At 37.3% G+C, this 19956-nt stretch overlaps 1 protein-coding gene across 3 annotated transcripts in view; it reads right to left on the bottom strand.

Annotated features, from left to right (window-relative positions):
- Positions 1-19956, bottom strand: part of LOC310753830 (fragile X messenger ribonucleoprotein 1-like) — a 181572-nt gene that overhangs the window by 25033 nt on the left and 136583 nt on the right. For 2 of the 3 annotated variants that reach the window (XM_083595182.1, XM_083595181.1), the window contains 2 exons: positions 17824-17910; positions 9828-10023 (listed from right to left, as the gene is read on the bottom strand). In XM_083595182.1, the coding sequence (XP_083451308.1) occupies positions 9828-10023; positions 17824-17910 (283 nt within the window). The remainder of the gene's footprint in view (positions 1-9827; positions 10024-17823; positions 17911-19956) is intronic. The other variant, XM_083595183.1, reaches the window with a different exon arrangement.

Below are 19956 nucleotides of genomic sequence, written 5' to 3'. Positions count from 1 at the left end.
GCCGCCTTGGTCCCATAACCAGGGCGAAAGCCAGACTGAAATGTGTCCAAAGCCAATGTTTCATCCAGAAACCTATCAAGCTGTTCAGCAACCGCTCTCTCAATTATCTTACCCAGGTATGAAAGGTTCGAAACCAGGTGGTATTTGCATAGTTCTTAAAGATGTTTTCTTTAAGAGCGGAGACACCACTGCCTCCTTCAACTCCCCTGGGACAAACTGATGACATCACCCAGGGGGATCTGCACCTCGTCTGGACACGCTCTAATCAGCCAAGACGGGTACAGTCAAGGAGGCAGGTGGTGGGCCTTCCAGCTCAGAGGAGTCTGTCCACATCGGCTGGGAGTATCCGATCGAAGTGGTCCAATATTAGACCCAAGAACAGTTCTGTTATTGTATCCAAATTGGCAGGGAGGTCACAGCAGAGAAGCAAGACTTTTTCCGCAAAAAAGCTCGCAAATGCCTCATAGCTATGTGTCAGATTAGTATTTAAATTTTGTTGTCCCTCTGGGGACATTAAGGACCTAATTATTCTAAAAAGTTGTGCCGGGCGAGAGCTAGTGGATGCAATGGAAGCTGAGAAGTAAGTCTTCTTAGCAGCTTTCACTGCCATCTCATAGGCTTTCATAAGTATCTTTTAAGATGTTCTTGAGGCTCCGTCACGAGCACGCTGCCATACTCGCTCTAGACATCTGAGGTCCAGCTTCACTTTTTGGAGCTCGTCGGTAAACCAAGGGGCTCGGTTTTGACGGGGTCGAAGGGGTGTCTAGGTGCGATCTCACTGATGGTCGCCAAGAGTCGGTTATTCCAGCTCTTGACAAGCTCATCTAATGAGCCATCAGGGGGAGCAAGGTCCCACAAAGCCTGACGGAATCCATCAGGATCCATCAGCCTCCGCGGGCAAACCCAAATAGGCTCGCCACCCAAGCCGGGGGTGGGGGGGGGAGTCAATCCTGGCTTTCAGAGCGTAGTGATCAGACCATGGCACCTCCACAGGGGAGGCCATGATCATATCTATACCTGTGCCGAAGATCAAATCCAGCGTGTGGCCTGCTTGGTGTGTGGAGCCCGAAACAAACTGGGAGAGTCCTAATGTCGCCATGGAAGACACCAGGTCCAGAGCCCGTGAGGAGGGGGTGCCATCAGCATGGACGTTGAAGTCCCCTCAAACCAATAGGTTAGGGAACTCCAAGACCCAGCCTGCCACCACCTCAAGCAGTCATTAAAAAAAAAAATTAATAATTTTTTCAATACAAACAACAACCGCAAAAGACACATACAACAAAAACCATAACACTAATAACACAATTTGACAATTCAGATTTGAATACACTCATATACTTTTTTAACATTTTCCCACCTTTCTCTCCTCCCCCTACTTCCCACCACTATCCGCCTTATCGCTTAAATATTCCTTCCAGATTTCTTCATATTTATCCTTTCTTAATTTGCAACAACATGCAATTCATTCGTATGTAGCTAATCTGTACAAATTATCAATCCATGTGCTCAATGGAATCTTTTTGTGGCTCTTCCAATTCATCAAAACAAGTTTTTTTGCTTCTAATATAGCACGGTACATCCATTTTTTTTTTTTTGGCCCCTTGTAATCTCCCACGTTTCCGGAATATAATTTAGAATTAAATTCAATTTCATTAATTAACAATTTCTCTTTATTACTCTTGCTATAAATATCCTCACCTTGCACCAAAATGATCTTATCATCGGGCAGTTAATCATCATATGTACTAAGTTCGCATTTTTACTCCCACATCTCCAGCAGTTGTCTAAACTTGTTATTTTCTTCTAGTATAGTTTTGCTGGAGTCCAGTGGACTCTGAATATTATTTTCTGTTGAATAAGTCTTAGTCTTAGATCCATAGAGGCTATTTCTGTTGATTTTATACTTGACATTTGTTATCTGTACCCCTAACTCTACACTCCATTTTTGTCTATCATATTCTAAATCATATTTCTTCCTGTTGAGTAGGGTTGGATATAGCGCAAGTGTAGAGTTTTTTGTTTTTGTTGCAGAGATTAAATCTTGTAGCAGCATGGGTGTTCCCGATGCTGCTATAGCGTGAGGGCCAAACTGCCTTTCCAACATATGTTTCAATTGGATGTATTGCCATTGTGTTTCACTGGTTAATCCATACTTTACTTGCAAAGTCTTATATTCCACAAATTTGTAATTTTCATCAATTAATTGATTCAATGTCAAAATACCTTTTTCCATCCAATTTTGCCAAATTATTACTTGATTTCCAATTTTTAATTTTGGGTTGGCCCATATTGTTAATTTCTCATGCTGATAGGGATCATCCTTATTATTTTTATTTATATTCATCCAAATTTTTATAGGTGCTTTAATAGTCTCCAGGATAATAGGATATTTCATAAAATTGGAGCCGAGTTTAGTCCACCCTACAAGAGATTCAAAGAAACTATATTCCAGAGTAGCCCAATTGAGATTCCTGCTAGCTCTCCAATCACTAGTCTTACTCAGAAGGTAGGCCTGGTGATATAGTTCCAGATTTGGGAGACCAAAGTCACCTTCCTTAGTTGGAAGTTGCATGTTATGTAGTGATATTTTTGTACCCCACAGGCATGATCTACATAGCTGATTTATTTTTTGGAAGTAACATTTGGGAATATGTATTGGTAATCCCCTAAGGGTGTATAAAAGCTTTGGAACCACATTCATTTTGAGTACATTAACCTTTCCCCAAAGGGAGAGGTTTAGAGGTCCCCACCTTTCAATATCAAAAGAAATCTCATTTATAATTTGACTCAAATTTAATTTTACAATTTGGTCTATATCATTATACCCAAGTATTTAATAAAGTCTTTGCACATCCGAAATTGATGGTTTCTATACAATGTACCCCTTGGCCCAATTGGTAAAATCTCTGATTTTGTCCAATTTATAGAATATCCCGATATTCTGCCAAAGGTTTTTATTTTCTCCATAGTTTTTGGAATTGTATCTTCTGGTTTTAAAATAAATAAAAGGATATCATCTGCAAATAATACAATTTTGTAATTATCTTTGTTGTGTTTTACACCCTTGATATGCTCATCCTGAATTATTGCTCTTGTTAATGGTTCCAGGCAGAGATTAAATAATAATCGATTTAAACTAATCAAATTCGAAATTCTTCCATTTGTAACAATCCGTGACGTTGGGTTTTTATAAATCATTTTAATCCAATTACAGTATTCTATAGGGAAACCAAATTTACGTAACAGAAACCCTATGCATTCTTTATATATTCTGTCAAAAGCCTTTTCTGCATCTAATGACAATATCATAAACGCCTGTTCATCTGCATTTAAATTTATCAAATCTATTGTTAATCTCATGTTATCTGTAGCTTGTCTTGTTTTTATAAAACCTGTTTGAGTAAAGTTTTGAACAACTTTCTGTAATTTTGCCGCCAAATTCATTATTGATATCTACTGATGAGGTTGCTGCGATGTTATTTTCATTTCTTATTAAGGGTATTATTTGGTTCGCTTTCTTTTGTTTTAGATGATTAGCTAGAATTTTTGTCAGTCTTTCTCCCTGTTCCCAATATATTTGTCTTAGACTTAGTAGGCTGAACTCAATTTTTTGAGCTAGTATATTATTCAGTTCTAATGTTAGTTGTTGTATTCTTTCATATGTAACCGTAGATGGGTTATTTGCCATATCACCCCATAGTGTTTTTCAAGAAATTTTTAGATTATTTTCTTTTAATCTTTGCAGCTTGGCTTTGTTGGCAGAGAAGGATTTTTTCTTCCCTCTGATGTAAGCTTTATATCCTTCCCATTCCATCAGTCTTGATGTTAAAGATTTGGAGTTATTTTTAAAATATATTTGTGTTTCTTGGGTTATATATTGAATCAAGTTTTTTTCATTTAATAATGCTATATTAAGATACCATCTCCTCATACCTTCCTGGGTTTTAGATAAATTATATTCCAGTATTACTGCTGAGTGATCAGCTATAATGGGAATATCAATGTCACATCGGCTAGTAAAGGGATGTAATGATGCTGATGTTAGAAAATGATGCTGATGTTAGAAAAAAGTCAATTCTAGGCTGGGTTTTATAAATTTCTGCAAAATATGTATATGATTTTTCCTTAGGATGATGCAGTCTCCATGAATCCACTAAATTCCACTGTATCATATAGTTATTAACTGTCTCTCTAACCTTTGTCCTTTTTTTCCTGGCTACTCAGGTGGTATCCATCTGTGGATCTAAAATTTCATTAAAGTCTCCACCCATTATCAGCCCATCCAGCTACATTCCAAATTTGGAGAGTGGCTTTATGCTGTCTGTTGGCTGTCAGTCCCTCTTTCCCTCATGGGGTGGTTGGGGGGCTGTTAGTTCTTTCTGTCCCTTTGGAAGTATTAGAGGGGCATGTGCTGCAAAGTGAGGATAGTTGGCTAGCAAAGAGCCAGCTTCCTGATCAGGGACCTCATTTGTCCTGTTTTGCCAGAGATGTAGTGGGGAGAGATAATAAGAGATTGCAAATTGAAGGCCAAAACATAATTTTGTTTAAGGAAATTCTTTCCCTCCTTTGTAAAAAACAAATGAATTATAAAGTATTAACTGATGCTTTAAGAAGGAATGACATATAGTATAGATGGAAGTTCCCAGAAGGATTCACATTTACATATATGGAGAAAAAACATAGAATTAGAAATCCAATTGAAACTGGTAATTTTTGGGAGAAAATACAGTAAGAAATTGGGAGGAAGGGAAACACTGCCAGAAGGAGCAGTAGGAGGACAGAAAACAGACGTAACAGATAATAGTACAGAAGAAGAGGAAGGGAGTAAAAAGAAAAGAAAAAAGGTAAACGGGAAAAGACAAGACTTTAAAACTAACAATGGCAGATTTGAGGATATTAAGCTGGAATGTAAATGGATTGAACAATAAAATAAAAAGGAATAAAACTGAACATGTAATATTAAAACAAAATTTAGACATAGTTTGCCAGAAACATGTGGCAAAAAACCATAGGAAAATATTGATAAATAAAAAGATGGGAATGGAATTTATAACTTCAGACAAAACAAAAAAGAGAAGAGTTGTGTTTTATATTACGTCAAAATTACAGCCATAATTTTTATTTAAAGATGAAGAAGGAAGGGTGATAGCTGTGAAATTATACCACAAGGTGAAAAGATAATCATAGTTGGAATATACGTGCCAAATGAAATCAGATTTTTTAAAAAACTTCGAAACTAACCTATTGGAATATGCGTATCAAAAATGATAGTAATGGGAGATTTGTGGACTGGTCTCTCTGGATATGGATAGAACAATAAGGAAAACTCAGACAAAAGAGGGGAAATTGCCATTAACTTTTTTTAATATGGTAGAAAATTTAAATCTGATTGATATTTGGAGATTTAAGCATCAGTTAGAGAATACACTTTCTATTCAGAAGTACGTCTGTCTAGTGGATGAATCGACTTGGCATGGGTCTCAAAAGAAATAACTTTAATGGCAAAAAGGTCGAAAGACAAGCAAGAACTCTCTTGGATCATAATTCAATAATTTTAGAAATAAAAAGAGAAAGGAATACACCATTTATATGGAGACTAAATGAAGACTTGCTAGATAACCAAGAAATAGTGGGGGGGGGGACATTAAAAGATTATTTTGAATTAAATTGCAATAAAGGCACAAATATGAGAATAGTGTGGGATGCTAGTAAAGCAGTAATTAGAGGTTTCTTTATAAACAAAAATGCATATCAAAGGAAGATTAGGAAACAGAGGAAAAATGAATTTTTTTAATGAATTAATTAAAAAGGAAAAAGAGTTAGTAAGTAAACCTAAGAAAGAAACAACAAAAAAAGCAATTAAAATGTTACAAACTTAATATTCATTGATAATAAATCAGGAAGTAGAATGGAAAATAAAGAGAATGAGACAAAGAAATTTTGAACAGGCTAATAAGCCAGGAAAGCTCTTAGCCTGGCAATTGAATAAAAGGAAAGCGAATAATTTAATAAATAAAATAAAAGTGAAAGATAAAATAATTGATGATCCAAGAGATATTAGAAGGCAATTTACCAAATACTTCTCAGACCTATACTGAGCTGAACCAGAAGATAAAATAGAAATTGAAAGATATACAAGACAAAATAAATTGCTAAAAAAATTAAATGCACCAATTGATATAACAGAAGTTTCAAGTGCTATAAAACAAGCAAAGATAGGAAAAACACCAGGCCCAGATGGACTAACAGCAAAATATTATTAAAATATTATTTAATGCAACCATTACAAAATGTAATTAATGAAACATTAAAAGTAGGGGAAATACCAAAGACTTGGAAAAAGGCTTTTATCACTCTAATTCCAAAACAAGAGACAGATAAAATGGAACTTAAAAATTATAGACCAATCTCATTATTAAACAGTGATTACAAATTGTATTCAAATTTATTAGCTAATAGAATGAAAAATATATTGTTAGAAAGAATACATCAAGATCAAACAGGATTTCTATCAGGAAGACATATGAAAGAAAATATAAGGAATGTAATAGATATTATTGAATATTTGGAAGTAAGAAATGAAAAACAGGCAGCAATGATGTGCCAGGAAGCTAGCCTCCAGCTCGACAACACAGGGAGCGTAGTTAAGTAGAGAGGATGATTATTGACCAAGTATACAGATAACGCTGGACGGCATTAACCCAGCTGCTGCCCTCATGAATTATGATGACTCTTCTGCCGAGTCCCTCCCCTTCCACCAACTTAAATGGACCTTCTGACCCTTATGGTTCTGCTTCCGCCTCCTATCACACACCCTTCCCCCAACGATGTCCTTTGTCCCCTTTACTGTTTATTTTAGTCCTAGAGGTGCTGGTGAGAGATATAAGAGCAGATAATGACATTAAAGGAATAACGGTAGGAAATAAGTCATATAAATTAAAGGCATTTGCAGATGATTTAGTGATCATGATATAAGACCCGATTAGTTCATTAATAAAAGTATTAGAAAAAATATAAAAATATGGACAACAGGCTTAAAATTACATAAAAATAAAACAAAGCTCCTAGTAAAAAATATGCCAGAACAAGATAAAAAAGAGGTACAGCAGGTGACATATTTGGGAATATGGTTAACAGCAAAAAATATTGACATATTTAAAGACAATTATGAAAAAATATGGAAAGAAATAAAAAGAAAATTTGAAATTTGGGGGAGAATGAATCTATGAAGCTATCAGATATAAAACTATACTATGAAGCCTCTTGTCTGTGCTGGATACGGGATTGGATAACATTGAATAATGTAGATTTACTAGATTAAGAAGGACATGACAATAGATTTGTATGGCATGCATATCTGTGGTATCAGAAGGCCAAGGTACATAGAAGCTTCCAGAATCATATAATAAGAAAGGTGATCTTTAAAGTTCGGGAAAAATATAAAGATCTACTAGAACAGGGATGTCGCAACAGGTCAATCATGATCTACTGGTAGATCCCCGCAAGGTTTTGGTAGATCGCAGTCGATCTCTGGCTCCCTTTCCTTAGCGTCGGTAAAACTGACTCCTGCCCCACCCCCTCGCCCCTCCCTCCATTGTTGTTTTATCTCTGGAAGGGAAGACGGAGCTTTCTCTGTGTTGCTGTTTTCATCCACAGCGATCTTTTTGTGAGTGAAAAATTTAAAAATTATAAAAAGAAAGGATTTGCATATGGAATCTCAAAATTTCAGAGAGAAATAATAGAAACTGATTATAAATTATTATCAAAAATGTATAATATATTGTTGGAATGGGAGACAAAGGATGAAGAGGTCAAATGTGTAATGATAAAACGGCCATAATATACAGATGACAGACTGGGAAAGATTATGGAGAAATGATATAAAATTCACGGCATGTACGGGACTTAAGGAGAACTATTTGAAAATGATGTATAGATGGTATTTAACACAGGCTGAACTATCAAAAATGTACAAAACAAAAGATAATAAGTGTTGGAAGTGTAAAATGGTAGAAGGTACATTTTACCATATGTGGTAGCAATGTAAAGTCATAAAAAGCTTTCGGGAAATGATTTATAATGAATTGAAAAAAATGTTTAAAATAACCTTTGGTAAAAAACCAGAAGCGTTTTTAATAGGTATAATTGGAACAGATATACTGAAAGAATATAAAAGTTTATTTAGGTATGCAACAACAGCCGCACGGACATTGATAGCCCAACAATGAAAAGAAGAACGAGTCCCAACTAAAGAAGATTGGCAACGTAAATTAATGGAATATGCTGAAACGGCCAAATTAACTGGAAGACTAAGAAATCAAGAGGACGGCAAATATTTTTAAAAAATGGAAAAAATGTTTGTTGCATATTTACAAAAGCATTGTAAAGAAGTTAACACAACAGCAGAGTTTTAAAAAAACACTTGTAATATTAAGGACAATGTTTGAAACTGGAAATATTTAAAAGGTAAGAAAACTCTGGACATGTATAACATAAAATAACACAAAAGAACTGGGGGAGGGAATGGAGGGAAGTCAAGGGATCGGAGGAATCCCAAAATATGAATTTAATATGGTATGAAAACATCTTATTTTCTATTTTTCTTTTAATCACGGTTTTAATAATTATAAAATAATTATTAAAAAAGAAACTATGTTCTACTAATGGTGCTTCCACCAGGAGTTTCTTAAGCAAATGCAAAAGAATGCATAGAATGCATAAAAGAAAGGCAACTATGCCCTGTCAATGACTAAGGCTGAAGCCTCATGAAACCCCAAAGAAGAGAAACCTAAAGATCCCTGAGCCTTGTACCACCACATGTCAAATCCATTGGTAGAACTCCAGATGAAGTGTGACTCCATCAATGATCAATCGGGAGAACACAAAGTTCCCCACTGCCCTCCATAGTCATATTTTCTCTGTTGACTGCTGGTTCCAAGGACTTAAGAGTATCCTGGTCAGCGGTCCCTGCCACCTCCACCAGCAACCACGATCATGTTCTGGCTAACTGGGCATTTCTCTCTATCTCCCTCTCTGTTCTCTACTCAGTTTTTCTTCAAGATTTTTTTCTAAGTAAAGATCTTCTCAGAATAAGATGACAGAAAGGAGCTCTGTCACCTGAACCTGCAAGGCAGGAAGGAAACTAGAGAAGTCGCCCTCCCAATGTGAGGTAAGAACAGCTCTAATTTGCATATTCCTGCCCAGTGGAGTGACCAGGAGGAACAACCCATCCAAGGATCCCCTCCTCCCTGCAGGAAAATGGCTTGTTAAGACTACTTCAAGTGGCTTTCATCTGGTAAGCATGTGTAGACAGAACTATGTTCATAACAATTTGTAGGCATTGACCAATACATTTCACCTGACAATATCACAATTTTAGGTTAAGATAAAAGCTAGTTTTGGTGTGTTTGTAGTTGGTTACACAGCAACAAATGAGAATTCTGCCAACCAAGTATGGATAATGGAAGAGGTAATCTCTTTTCAAGTAATCCCACTCTTCTTACTGGATGAGAAACTAGTGTATTTGAACTTGAAACATTACTTTCAACTCAAAAGGAATACTGTATGTTAGTAACGCTACCACGATTATAACTTTACAGAAGTTTAGTCTGTATCGTATTTCACTGACTTGGTGGATAACTAAATTAACCTGGCAACTAACATAGTAGGTATCACAGTTATTATTTACAAAATACACATTTGTTTAAATCTCTGCAGCTCATTCACATTTTTAGACATGCTTAACCTCATTTACTGTTAGCTTTACAAGAATTCCAGAAATTAGCAAATCAGAGTTGAGAGAAGTTTGAACATTCCAAGTGACCTACCAGAAGCATAACCTGGTCCACGCCTCCCATGTCCTCTGTTTCTGTAGGGTTGGCTACCTTTTCCAAGACCTGGGCCATCATCAGTCATGTATCCCTTTTCTTTGTCTGTGCGGTTTTGTGGTGGTCTAGAAGTGGCCCCAATCTGTCGAAGCTGTTCATCTATTTGCAATCTCTCCAAACGTAGTTGATCCACTTCCTATACACAGAGAAATGAGTTACAGGAAGTTGTTGCCATTTTGACCAATCTCATTAAATGACTTAGTAAGGTAGGTATCTTTTTATATATGATTTTATTATGACTTTTCATAATACATTACAATAAAATACAAAATCTGAACAAAAAGAGAAAGAAAAAGAATAATGCACAGTCCAGCACTTCCGGTCTGCTACGTGAAGGAACCTGCAGCTCGGTGAGTTCGCTCCAGGTGAAATTGAGCTGTCACAGGTGTGGGAGGGGGGAAGCATGGGCTCCATGAGTCCCCTGAAACCCTGGAGTGTAATCGGGGCTCTACACAACCCAGCGAACCCCAACAGGGCAGGAGAGCTCTGGAAGGAATCGTGAGAAGGTTGAGAGGTGATGCAGGGTAACCACATTCCCTCTGGGGCAGAAAGCCTCAAAGCAGACTAAGCAGCAGCAGAATCCCTTTCAAAAACAACCCTGCTCAAAGGGAAAGGGGGAAAACTGGGGATAAAAGAGTGGTGGAACTAGAGGAAAATTTAGAAGGAGACTTATCTGAACTGTTAACAAGCTACATGGAGAGCAGCTGCTCATGAGTAACAGGAGTAACTTAAAATCTACTTGCAAATCTGGTGGACGGGGGGGGGGGGGAGAAAGCCTACAAACTGCAAATTTTAAAATTGGGGTGAGGGGGAAATGACCTGTAAAACTAGACAAGGTGGAGGAAAGATTGGAAAACTGAAATATTGTGGGGGGAATAGAACTATGTGCCTGTGTGAGTGTGAGCGGACAACAAAAGAGTGCAAGTGCAAGTTGCAAACCCCCCATTAAAAAGGGGGGAGTCCTCATCTTTAACCCCCATCCAGAAAAAACACACTCGCTATTTTGAAGTGCTTTTTGGACAAAGGACAGAGGATAATAATCCTGAAAGAGATTCCCACCAGACAGTTAAATAAGAGGTAGAATTATAAACTTTTGACGGAAGCATTAAAAATGAATGCAATCCCATATAGGTGGTAATTTCCAGAAGGACTGATTTTCACTTATAAAGTAAAACAGTATAGAATTACAGAATTTGTTAAGGCAGAAGAATTCTTGAGAAGATATAGGAAGGTCTTGGGAGAGGCAGAAGATGAACAAGAATGGGAATAGGCAGGAAATAGAAATAAGAAATGAATTAAAACTTCTAATGAAATGTAAATGGTTTAAATGTGAAGTCAAAAATAAATAAAATTGCAAACTACTTATTAAAGCAGAAGTTAGATGTAATATGTTTACAACAAACACATATCAAAAAGAAATGTCAGAGAAGTAGACGTTCTGACAAGTGGAGAAGAGGCAGACAAGACAGAAGAAGGAGGGGAATTACTAAGAGAGTGGGGAGAAGCAGTTAGCAACAGGAATTTGACCTTTAGACACAGAAAGACAGGGAGACGCAGAGCACAAACAATCCACTGGCAAGCTCTGAGGATGACACAGAAGGAGAATTAGGAAGGGTAGAATCACCCCAAACTCGTAGGCTCACGAGAATGGCTGAGAAGCGCGGAACTGGGAAAAAGCGGAAGTGGGGTTTTTCGTGTTGAGGGAAAGGAAAGAGGAGGAGTTTAGTCCCGGCAACTCAATCATCCAGTGAGGGCTGAAATAGCTAAGCTCCAACCAGGCTTGTTTATGGACTAATGAATCTGAAGTAATTTACTGCCGAGTCATTTCGTGTGTGGGAGAAACACTGAGTCTAAAAAGGAAGATAAAGATAAAGGGACCCCTGACCATTAGGTCCAGTCATGCCCGACTCTGGGGTTGCGGCGCTCATCTCGCTTTATTGGGCGAGGGAGCCAGCGTACAGCTTCTGGGTCATGTGGCTAGTATGACTAAGCCGCTTCTGGCGAACCAGAGCAGCGCATGGAAACGCCGTTTACCTTCCCGCCGGAGCGGTACCTATTTATCTACTTGCACTTCGATGTGCTTTCAAACTGCTAGGTTGGCAGGAGCAGGGACCGAGCAACGGGAGCTCACCCCGTCGCAAGGATCTGAACCGCCGACCTTCTGATCGGCAAGTGCTAGGCTCTGTGGTTTAACCCACAGTGCCACCCACGTCCCTTCCAAAAAGGAAGATAGAAGACTACTAATAAATAAAGCATTAGAAAATGAGTTCATTGCCTTGGAAAATGTTAAAAAGCAAGGGGTGGTGATATACGTCAATCCCAGATTGGAACCCAAATTTATAACGAAGGATGGCGAAGGAACAATATTGGTGTTAGAGATAACAGTGGATGGGGAGAAAATCCTCTTAGTGGGAATTTATGCACCAAATGAAAGCAAACTGGACTTCTATTTAAAAAAATAGAAGAGAAACTGTTTAAGATATACAATGGCAAACTAATCATAATGGGAGACATCAATGGGATGATTTCACCAGAACAAGATAAAACGGGCAAGCAAGGCCTAACTAAAAAGGGGAAATTGCTAAAGATCTTCTTTGAAATGATCCAATTAATGGACTTAATAGATGGGTGGAGATATAAGAACCCTACAAAGCATGATGTTACAGATTAAAAAGGTAAAGGTACCCCTGCCCGTACGGGCCAGTCGTGTCCGACTCTAGGGTTGTGCGCCCATCTCACTTAAGAGGCTGGGTGCCAGCGCTGTCCGGAGACACTTCCGGGTCACGTGGCCAGCGTGACGAAGCTGCTCTGGCGAGCCAGCACCAGCGCAGCACACGGAAACGCCGTTTACCTTCCCGCTATAAAGCGGTACCTATTTATCTACTTGCACTTAAGGCTGCTTTCGAACTGCTAGGTGGGCAGGAGCTGGGACCGAAAGATGGGAGCTCACCCCGCCGTGGGGATTCGAACCGGCGACCATACGATTGGCAAGCCCTAGGCACTGTGGTTTTACCCACAGCGCCACCCGCGTCCCTGCGATGTTACAGATTATTCTAATCCAAAAAAGGTCCATACAGGAAAAGATATTATTTGGCTGTCTAAAGAACTTATAATTAGAATTAAAAAATACAGAAAATCTTCCAAGAACCCTATCTGACCATAACCCAATTAAAATGACATTAAAAGGTGAAGGGGAGACACTGTATAGGTGGAAATTAAATGAGAACCTTCTAAGGAAGGAAGAAGTAATTCGGAAAGAATCTGAAATACTAAAAGAGTATTTTGAGCTCAATTTAAATAATGAAATTAACAAAGGAACAGTATAGGACAGTAGTAAAGTGGTAGTAAGGGGGTTCTTTATCCAACAGAATGTATATTATAGGAAGAAAAGAGAGGAAGAGAAACAAAAATAAATGAAAGAAATGTTAACTCAAGAAAAGAAATTGATGGACAAACCAGGAAATATCACTATTACTTGGCAACTGAAAGTCATCCAGGCACAATTTGCCATGATAATGCGAAATGAAGTTGAGCAAAATATTGAAGCGCTGAAACATAAGCAATTTGAATCGGCAAACAGACCTGGGAAACTCCTAGCATGGCAACTCAAAAGGGGGAGGAAACCAAACACTATAAATAAGATTACAATAGAAGATAGAATAATATTTAATCCAAAGGACATAAGAAATTAATTCCAAAAATATTACACCAAACTGTATAGAAAGGTAGAAGAAAACAAGGAGGCAATATATAGGTATCTCAATAAATGTAATCTCCCAAGCAAATAGAGTATCTAATGAACCAATTCCAATAGCAGACATAGACATGACAATTAAACGAGCGAAAATAGGCAAATCACCTGGTCCCGATGGTCTTACACCTATGTATTACAAAACATTTCAAGAAGCTATTATATCCCCATTGAAGGATGTGATGAATGGAATTCTACAAGGGAAAGAAGGCATACACCACCAGAAAAACTTTAGGCCAATCTCCCTATTAAATAATTATTATAAACTCTATGCAGCAATCTTGGCTAAAAGGCTAAGAGAAATATTGAAGACATTCATCCGTGAAGACCAAACAGGCTTTTTACCTGCCAGACAAATAAGGAATAATGTAAGAAATGCAATAAAAATAATTAAATTTATGGGGGAAAGAAATGACAAAGAAGCCACACTGCTCTTTCAAGGTGTGGAAAAGGCATTTCATAACATCTCCTGGATGTTTAGAAAAATGATACTAGAAATTATGGAATTTAGGGAAAATTTTGTAAATGAAATTAAAGCAATCTATCAAAAACAAGGGGCAAACATAAACATCAATGGCGGTGTAACAGGAGAACGTAGTATACAAAAAGGTACAAGGCAGGGATGCCCGTTATCACCGCTGCTATTCATTTTAGTCCTAGAAGTTCTTGCTGGAAGAATTAGAGAAAATAATGAAATTATAGGGATTTGAGTGGGCCAAAGGAACTATAAACTAAAAGCGTTTGCGGACGATGTAGTTTTGACATTAGAAAACCCTCTGAAAAGCATCCCGAAGACAATTGAAATTATAACACTGTTTGGAAACCTTGCTGGATTCTATATTAATAAAGAAAAAACAATGGTGATCATCAAAAACATGGAAAAGAAGGCAAAAGAGAATTTGGGGGGGGACACATCAGGAATCGAAGAGAAGAAAGTAAAATATCTACGAGTCTGGCTTGCATCTAACAATTTAAGCCTTATTTAAGATAACTCTAAAAGAATATGGACAGAAATAAGGAAGAATATGAAAAAATGGAACCACATGAATTTATCTAAGATGGGAAGAATATTGGCAATTAAGATGAACATATTACCAAAAATGATTTTTTTATTTCAATCATTGCCGGTGATCAGTAACACTCATTGTTTTAAACAATGGAAAAAGGACTTAACAAACTTTATATGGTAAGGCAAAAAGCCAAGGATTAAATACAATACTAGACAACATCTTAAAAAGCAGAGAAATTACCTTGCCGACAAAGGTCCGTATAGTTAAAGCTATGGTTTTCCCAGTAGTGATGTATGGAAATGAGAGCTGGACCATAAAGAAGGCTGATCGCTGAAGAATTGATGCTTTTGAATTCTGGTGCTGGAGGAGACTCTTGAGAGTCCCATGGACTGCAAGAAGATCAAACCTATCAAGTCTTAAGGAAATCAGCCCTGAGTGCTCACTGGAAGGACAGATCCTGAAGCTGAGGCTCCAATACTTTGGCCACCTCATAAGAAGAGAAGACTCCCTGGAAAAGAGCCTGATGCTGGGAAAGATTGAGGGCACAAGGAGAAGGGGACGACAGAGGGTGAGATGGTTGGACAGTGTTCTCGAAGCTACAAACATGAGTTTGACCAAACTGTGGGAGGCAGTGGAAGACAGGAGTGTGATTGTACTATGAGGCTATGATTAGTGTGGATGAAGGAGTGGGTGGAATTAAAGGACACAGGAACTCTGGATCTGGAGAAATTTAACCTAAGGTTTGGATGGCACCATTATTTGTATTATGAGAAGACCAAAGTAAATAAGGGTTTTTTAACTGTGTGATCAGGAGGAGTGTGTATAATGCTTGGGCAAAACACAGAGAAATGTTAGAAAGGAAGAAATGTTGGAAATGTAAAGAAAATGAAGGTACATTTTTTCACCTTTGGTGGACGTGCCCTAGGATTAAGGCTTTCTGGGAAATGATTTATAATGAATTGAAAAAGGTATTTAAATATACCTTTGTGAAGAAACCAGAGGCCTTTCTCTTGGGCATGGTCGGCCAATTGGTGTTAAAAAAGGATAGAACTTTTTTTATGTATGCTACAACAGCAGCAAGAATACTCATCGCAAAGTATTGGAAGACGCAAGATCTACCCACTCTGGAAGAATGGCAGACGAAGTTGATTGACTTTATGGGATTGGCAGAATTGACTGGCAGAATCCGTGACCAGGGAGAAGAATCGGCAGAAGAAGAATGGAAGAAATTCAAAGACTATTTGCAAAAATATTGTAATATTAAGGAATATTGAGTGATGTTGGATTGAAATTAAGGGGTTATCAGCTGTAATGGTATAAAAGAATATGAAAAAATAGTTCTTTTTTTGTATATAAGTAAAAGTATAAGTTACAATAATTTAAGAAGATGGATAGAAAACAAGGCTTTTAGCTGTAATGCTATGAGATAAGGATTTGCTGGATGAACAATTTGAACTGGAATACAAGAAGGGGAGGCATGAGGAGGTCAGGGAAATATGTTATTGAAAAATAAGTTATGAAATTTATGTGTTTTTAATATTTTTTCTTTTTAATTCTTTTTAATTTTTTTCCTTTTTTTATTTGTTTGTATAAAATGGAAAATCTTAATAAATATCTTATTAAAAAAAAAGAAATGTTAGAAAGGAAGATCTCACATTGGATATCTCCAACGGAGGCGGTTGCAGTAAAAAAAAAGTTGAACATGGAGGTAAACTGGGGAACATATAAAGACTTTAAAAAAGAGAAGCGATGGGACTAGTCACAGACTGGTTCCAATACTTCCAAAGAAACGAGATCTGTAAAAGAGATAAAGAAAAAGGATTTGTAGAAAGTGGATCGGAATTTGATAAAATTAATATTGGGGAAATAACAAAAAATAAATAAAAATGAAAGTATACAGTTGTACTTTGACTCCCGAATACCTTGGGAGTCAAACATTCTGGCTCCTGAACGATCGAAAACCAAAAGTGAGTGTTCTGATTTTCTAATGTTCTTTTGGAAGCCGAACATCCGATGGGGCTTCTGCAGCCAATCAGAAGCCACACTTTGGTTTCTGAACGTTTTGGAAGTTGAATGGACTTCCAGAATGGATTCTGTTCGACTTCCGAGGTACGACTGTATAGAACTCTACTTGAATGGGAAACAGAAGATGAATTTGTGAAAGAGGCAAGGATACACTGGGCACCAGATATCGGATATAACATTGAACTTTCAGCATGGGAAAAAATATGGAACAGAACGATAAAATTTTCAGCCTGCTATGCAGAGAACATCTTTAACATGGTGTATTGATGATATCTGATGCCAATAAGAGAGGATCCAATGTATGTTGGAAAAGTTTAGAAAAAGAGGGTTCTCTATATCATATGTGGTGGCAATGTAAGTATGCAACAAAAATTGGAAAATGATAGGAACTCAAAGAGATGTTTAAATTCACCTTCCCTAAAAGACCAGAAGCCTTCTTGCTGGCAATAATTGGGGAAGATATGCCTAAGGAATTATGGAACCTATTTCTATATGCAACCTCGGCCACAAGGATAACTTATGCAAAAAATTGGAAAGAAATGATTGTTCTGACAAAGGAACCATGTTTGCAGAAGTTAATAAAATTTCTCAAGTTATCAGACTTGACGGCCAAAATAAGAAATTATGAGGAAAAGAAAACAAGAGGCGAGTGGGAGCGGCATCGAGTTTAATTGGGAAGTAGGATAAGTGTATGAGCAACGGTAGACAAGACAAAGGAAAATAAGAGGGAAACGACAAGAGGAGAAAAGAAAAAATGTAAGGAGTTGTAGCAAACCAAGGATACCAATGGAAGATAAGTTGGGAAGTCTGTGTAAGATTAAGGTAAGAGTTGTATAGATGTAATGTGTAAATTGGAAAATGAATAAACAAACAAACAAAAAAGGAAAGTCCTCTCTCACAGGTAGATCTTAACCCTGGGCCCAAGAGTAAGCTAGGCATCTTGAAGAGGTTTGACTTCTTCTAAAACCAGTTTGAGAAAAATATGATAATCACTCAGCATTCAGTTAAGAGTTAAAGGAAAAAAACAGAACAATTTAACCATGGAATTTGAATTCACTTATAAACTCTGAAAAACCACTTTAAAGCTTTGCTTTAAAGCCAGCTTTTCCACTTTCCCAAAAGGCAACATAGTATGATGCCCTTTCCTCACCTTTAAATAGTTGAGGTGATAATCCAAAAGAACTGTGGCATTCATTATGCTGTCCTTGGTTCCCACGAAGACAAAAGGAACCATTCCCTAGAAATAAAGTTTTGAATCAGAGGTCTTCAGGTGATGCAACTAATGCCACTACATAATGTGTAACTTGATTCCATGCAAATTGCAATTTCATTAGTAAAACAATTCAGAGTAACAATACTAGGAGGGCTTTTTTTTCAGCAGGAAAAACCTCTTTCGGCCGGAACTCACCAGAATTGAGCACCGACACCTCTTGGGTGCGTTCCAGCACCCCTGTAGTGTTGTGGTGCCATTCCCCGGCACTGAGCTTGGGGCTGCGCAACAGAGAAGGCCAGCGCCGTTAAGATGACAGTTTGGGGGTTTTTTGCCATGGCAGTGGGGCAAGTGGGCGAAGGTCCTCCCCTAAAGAAAGGTCAACAAGTTCTGGCGCCTCTTTTTCTGGAAAAAAGCCCTGATTACTAGTAAGCACTATGAATACTCAAACTTTCCAGATGGCAGCCAAGACCTATGTATGTTATAATATTAAGTAGTATAAAATATTACAAGCAAATAAGAAAGTAACACTATCCAAGTGGTTTACATAGAAACTAAGAGTTTTTTCCAACTAAGTTCCGCCCAGAGCAGATCCACTGAAATTAACGGACCATTTCAGTGGGTTCACTTGGAGTATTCAATACAATTATATAAAAATACAACATTTATTCAATAAAATTTCCTGATAAAAACAGCTGAATACATTCTTATTTAGACAAGCCTATCCAGATGTTTAGAAAGTTTGTATGAGTTTTAATTTGTTTTAGTCTACTCTGTTGTGGTTTTAACGTTATCTATGTTTTAAATTATGGTTGTAAATATTTTAGTGATAATTTTTGTAAACCACTTTGAGCTTTTTTCTACAATCAAGTGGTATATAAATTTTATGGAATAAATAAAACAAAATATATCACAAATAAATCCAAGCAGTGTACAAAAGAAAAAATATTAAGACTCAGAGTTGAGGAAGGTGTGGGTCAACGAAGTTTTAAAAAGTTGATTAAAGGTCAGTACTGTCTCTACCGCATGAATTACCTAGGGAGGGGATTCCAGAAGGTGGGTGCTATCACCGAAAAGGACCACTTCCACATTGTCAGCAAGTATCAATTTGTTGGTTGTGAACTGACCAGTGGGGTCTCTTCAAAAGATCTTAAAATTGAGCTTGATTTGTAACATGGAAGGTGGTCTGCTAGATATCCTAGTCCCAGGTTGTTTACTGCTTTCAATGTCAACAAAAAAACTTTTAATTTCGCTCACAAGCTAACAAGCAACAGCTGCTGATCTCAACACTGCTTTAATGCCTATAAAGCTAGGTGTCCCACGAACCCCTTTGCAGCTGCAGCTTCTGAATTAGGCAGAAAAGTACCCCACATGAGGCACATTCAATGAGTCAAATCATGTTATCATTCTACAGACCATCATAGACCAAGAGCTAGACCAGATTTATTTACCCTAGAAATGCCAAAAGCGCTGTGGTGGTGTTGTTTTTTGGAAAGCCTACTACCTATACAAACAAAATATGGCAGTCTTAGTAAATATCAGTGGTGGGGGTATGAAATATGATGTCATCAATATGGCCGCCATGTCATTTTCACTTCAAGGCATTGAAACGGCTGTAACTTATCAATGGTCTGTCGCAGAGGCTTTATTTTTTAAAAAAGCAAGTTAATTTAATAATAACAAAAGCTTGTTATGTCAATATTTTACATAACATCTAAGCTTTCTGTTTTTTTTAGTTTCGAACTCCAGAAATGAGTATTTTACCCCACACGTCACTCAGTGTAACTAAAAAATGAGCATAAAGCAGATGAGTAAAATGTATTTATTTACTGAAATACTTAGACTATTATATTTGACTATTATAAATCACAGACTATAATGATTAATGAATCTGAAATCAAATAATGAATATTTTAATGAGTATTATAAATGAATTTTTCACAATCTGCAAAATAATTGTGTGTGTGTGTGTATAAATTTTATTTTTCTCGTAACAAAATCCAATATCAATAACATTCATTTTCCAGTGCCCCCCCCCATTGACTTCCCTCAACTTCCATTTCTGGTTTGTTA

Source organism: Podarcis filfolensis, assembly GCF_964270895.1.
Source record: "Podarcis filfolensis genome assembly, chromosome: W".
Taxonomy (NCBI): Eukaryota; Metazoa; Chordata; class Lepidosauria; order Squamata; family Lacertidae; genus Podarcis; species Podarcis filfolensis.
Note: the sequence above shows the minus strand (reverse complement) of the source record. Positions and strands in the feature narration are given on the sequence as shown.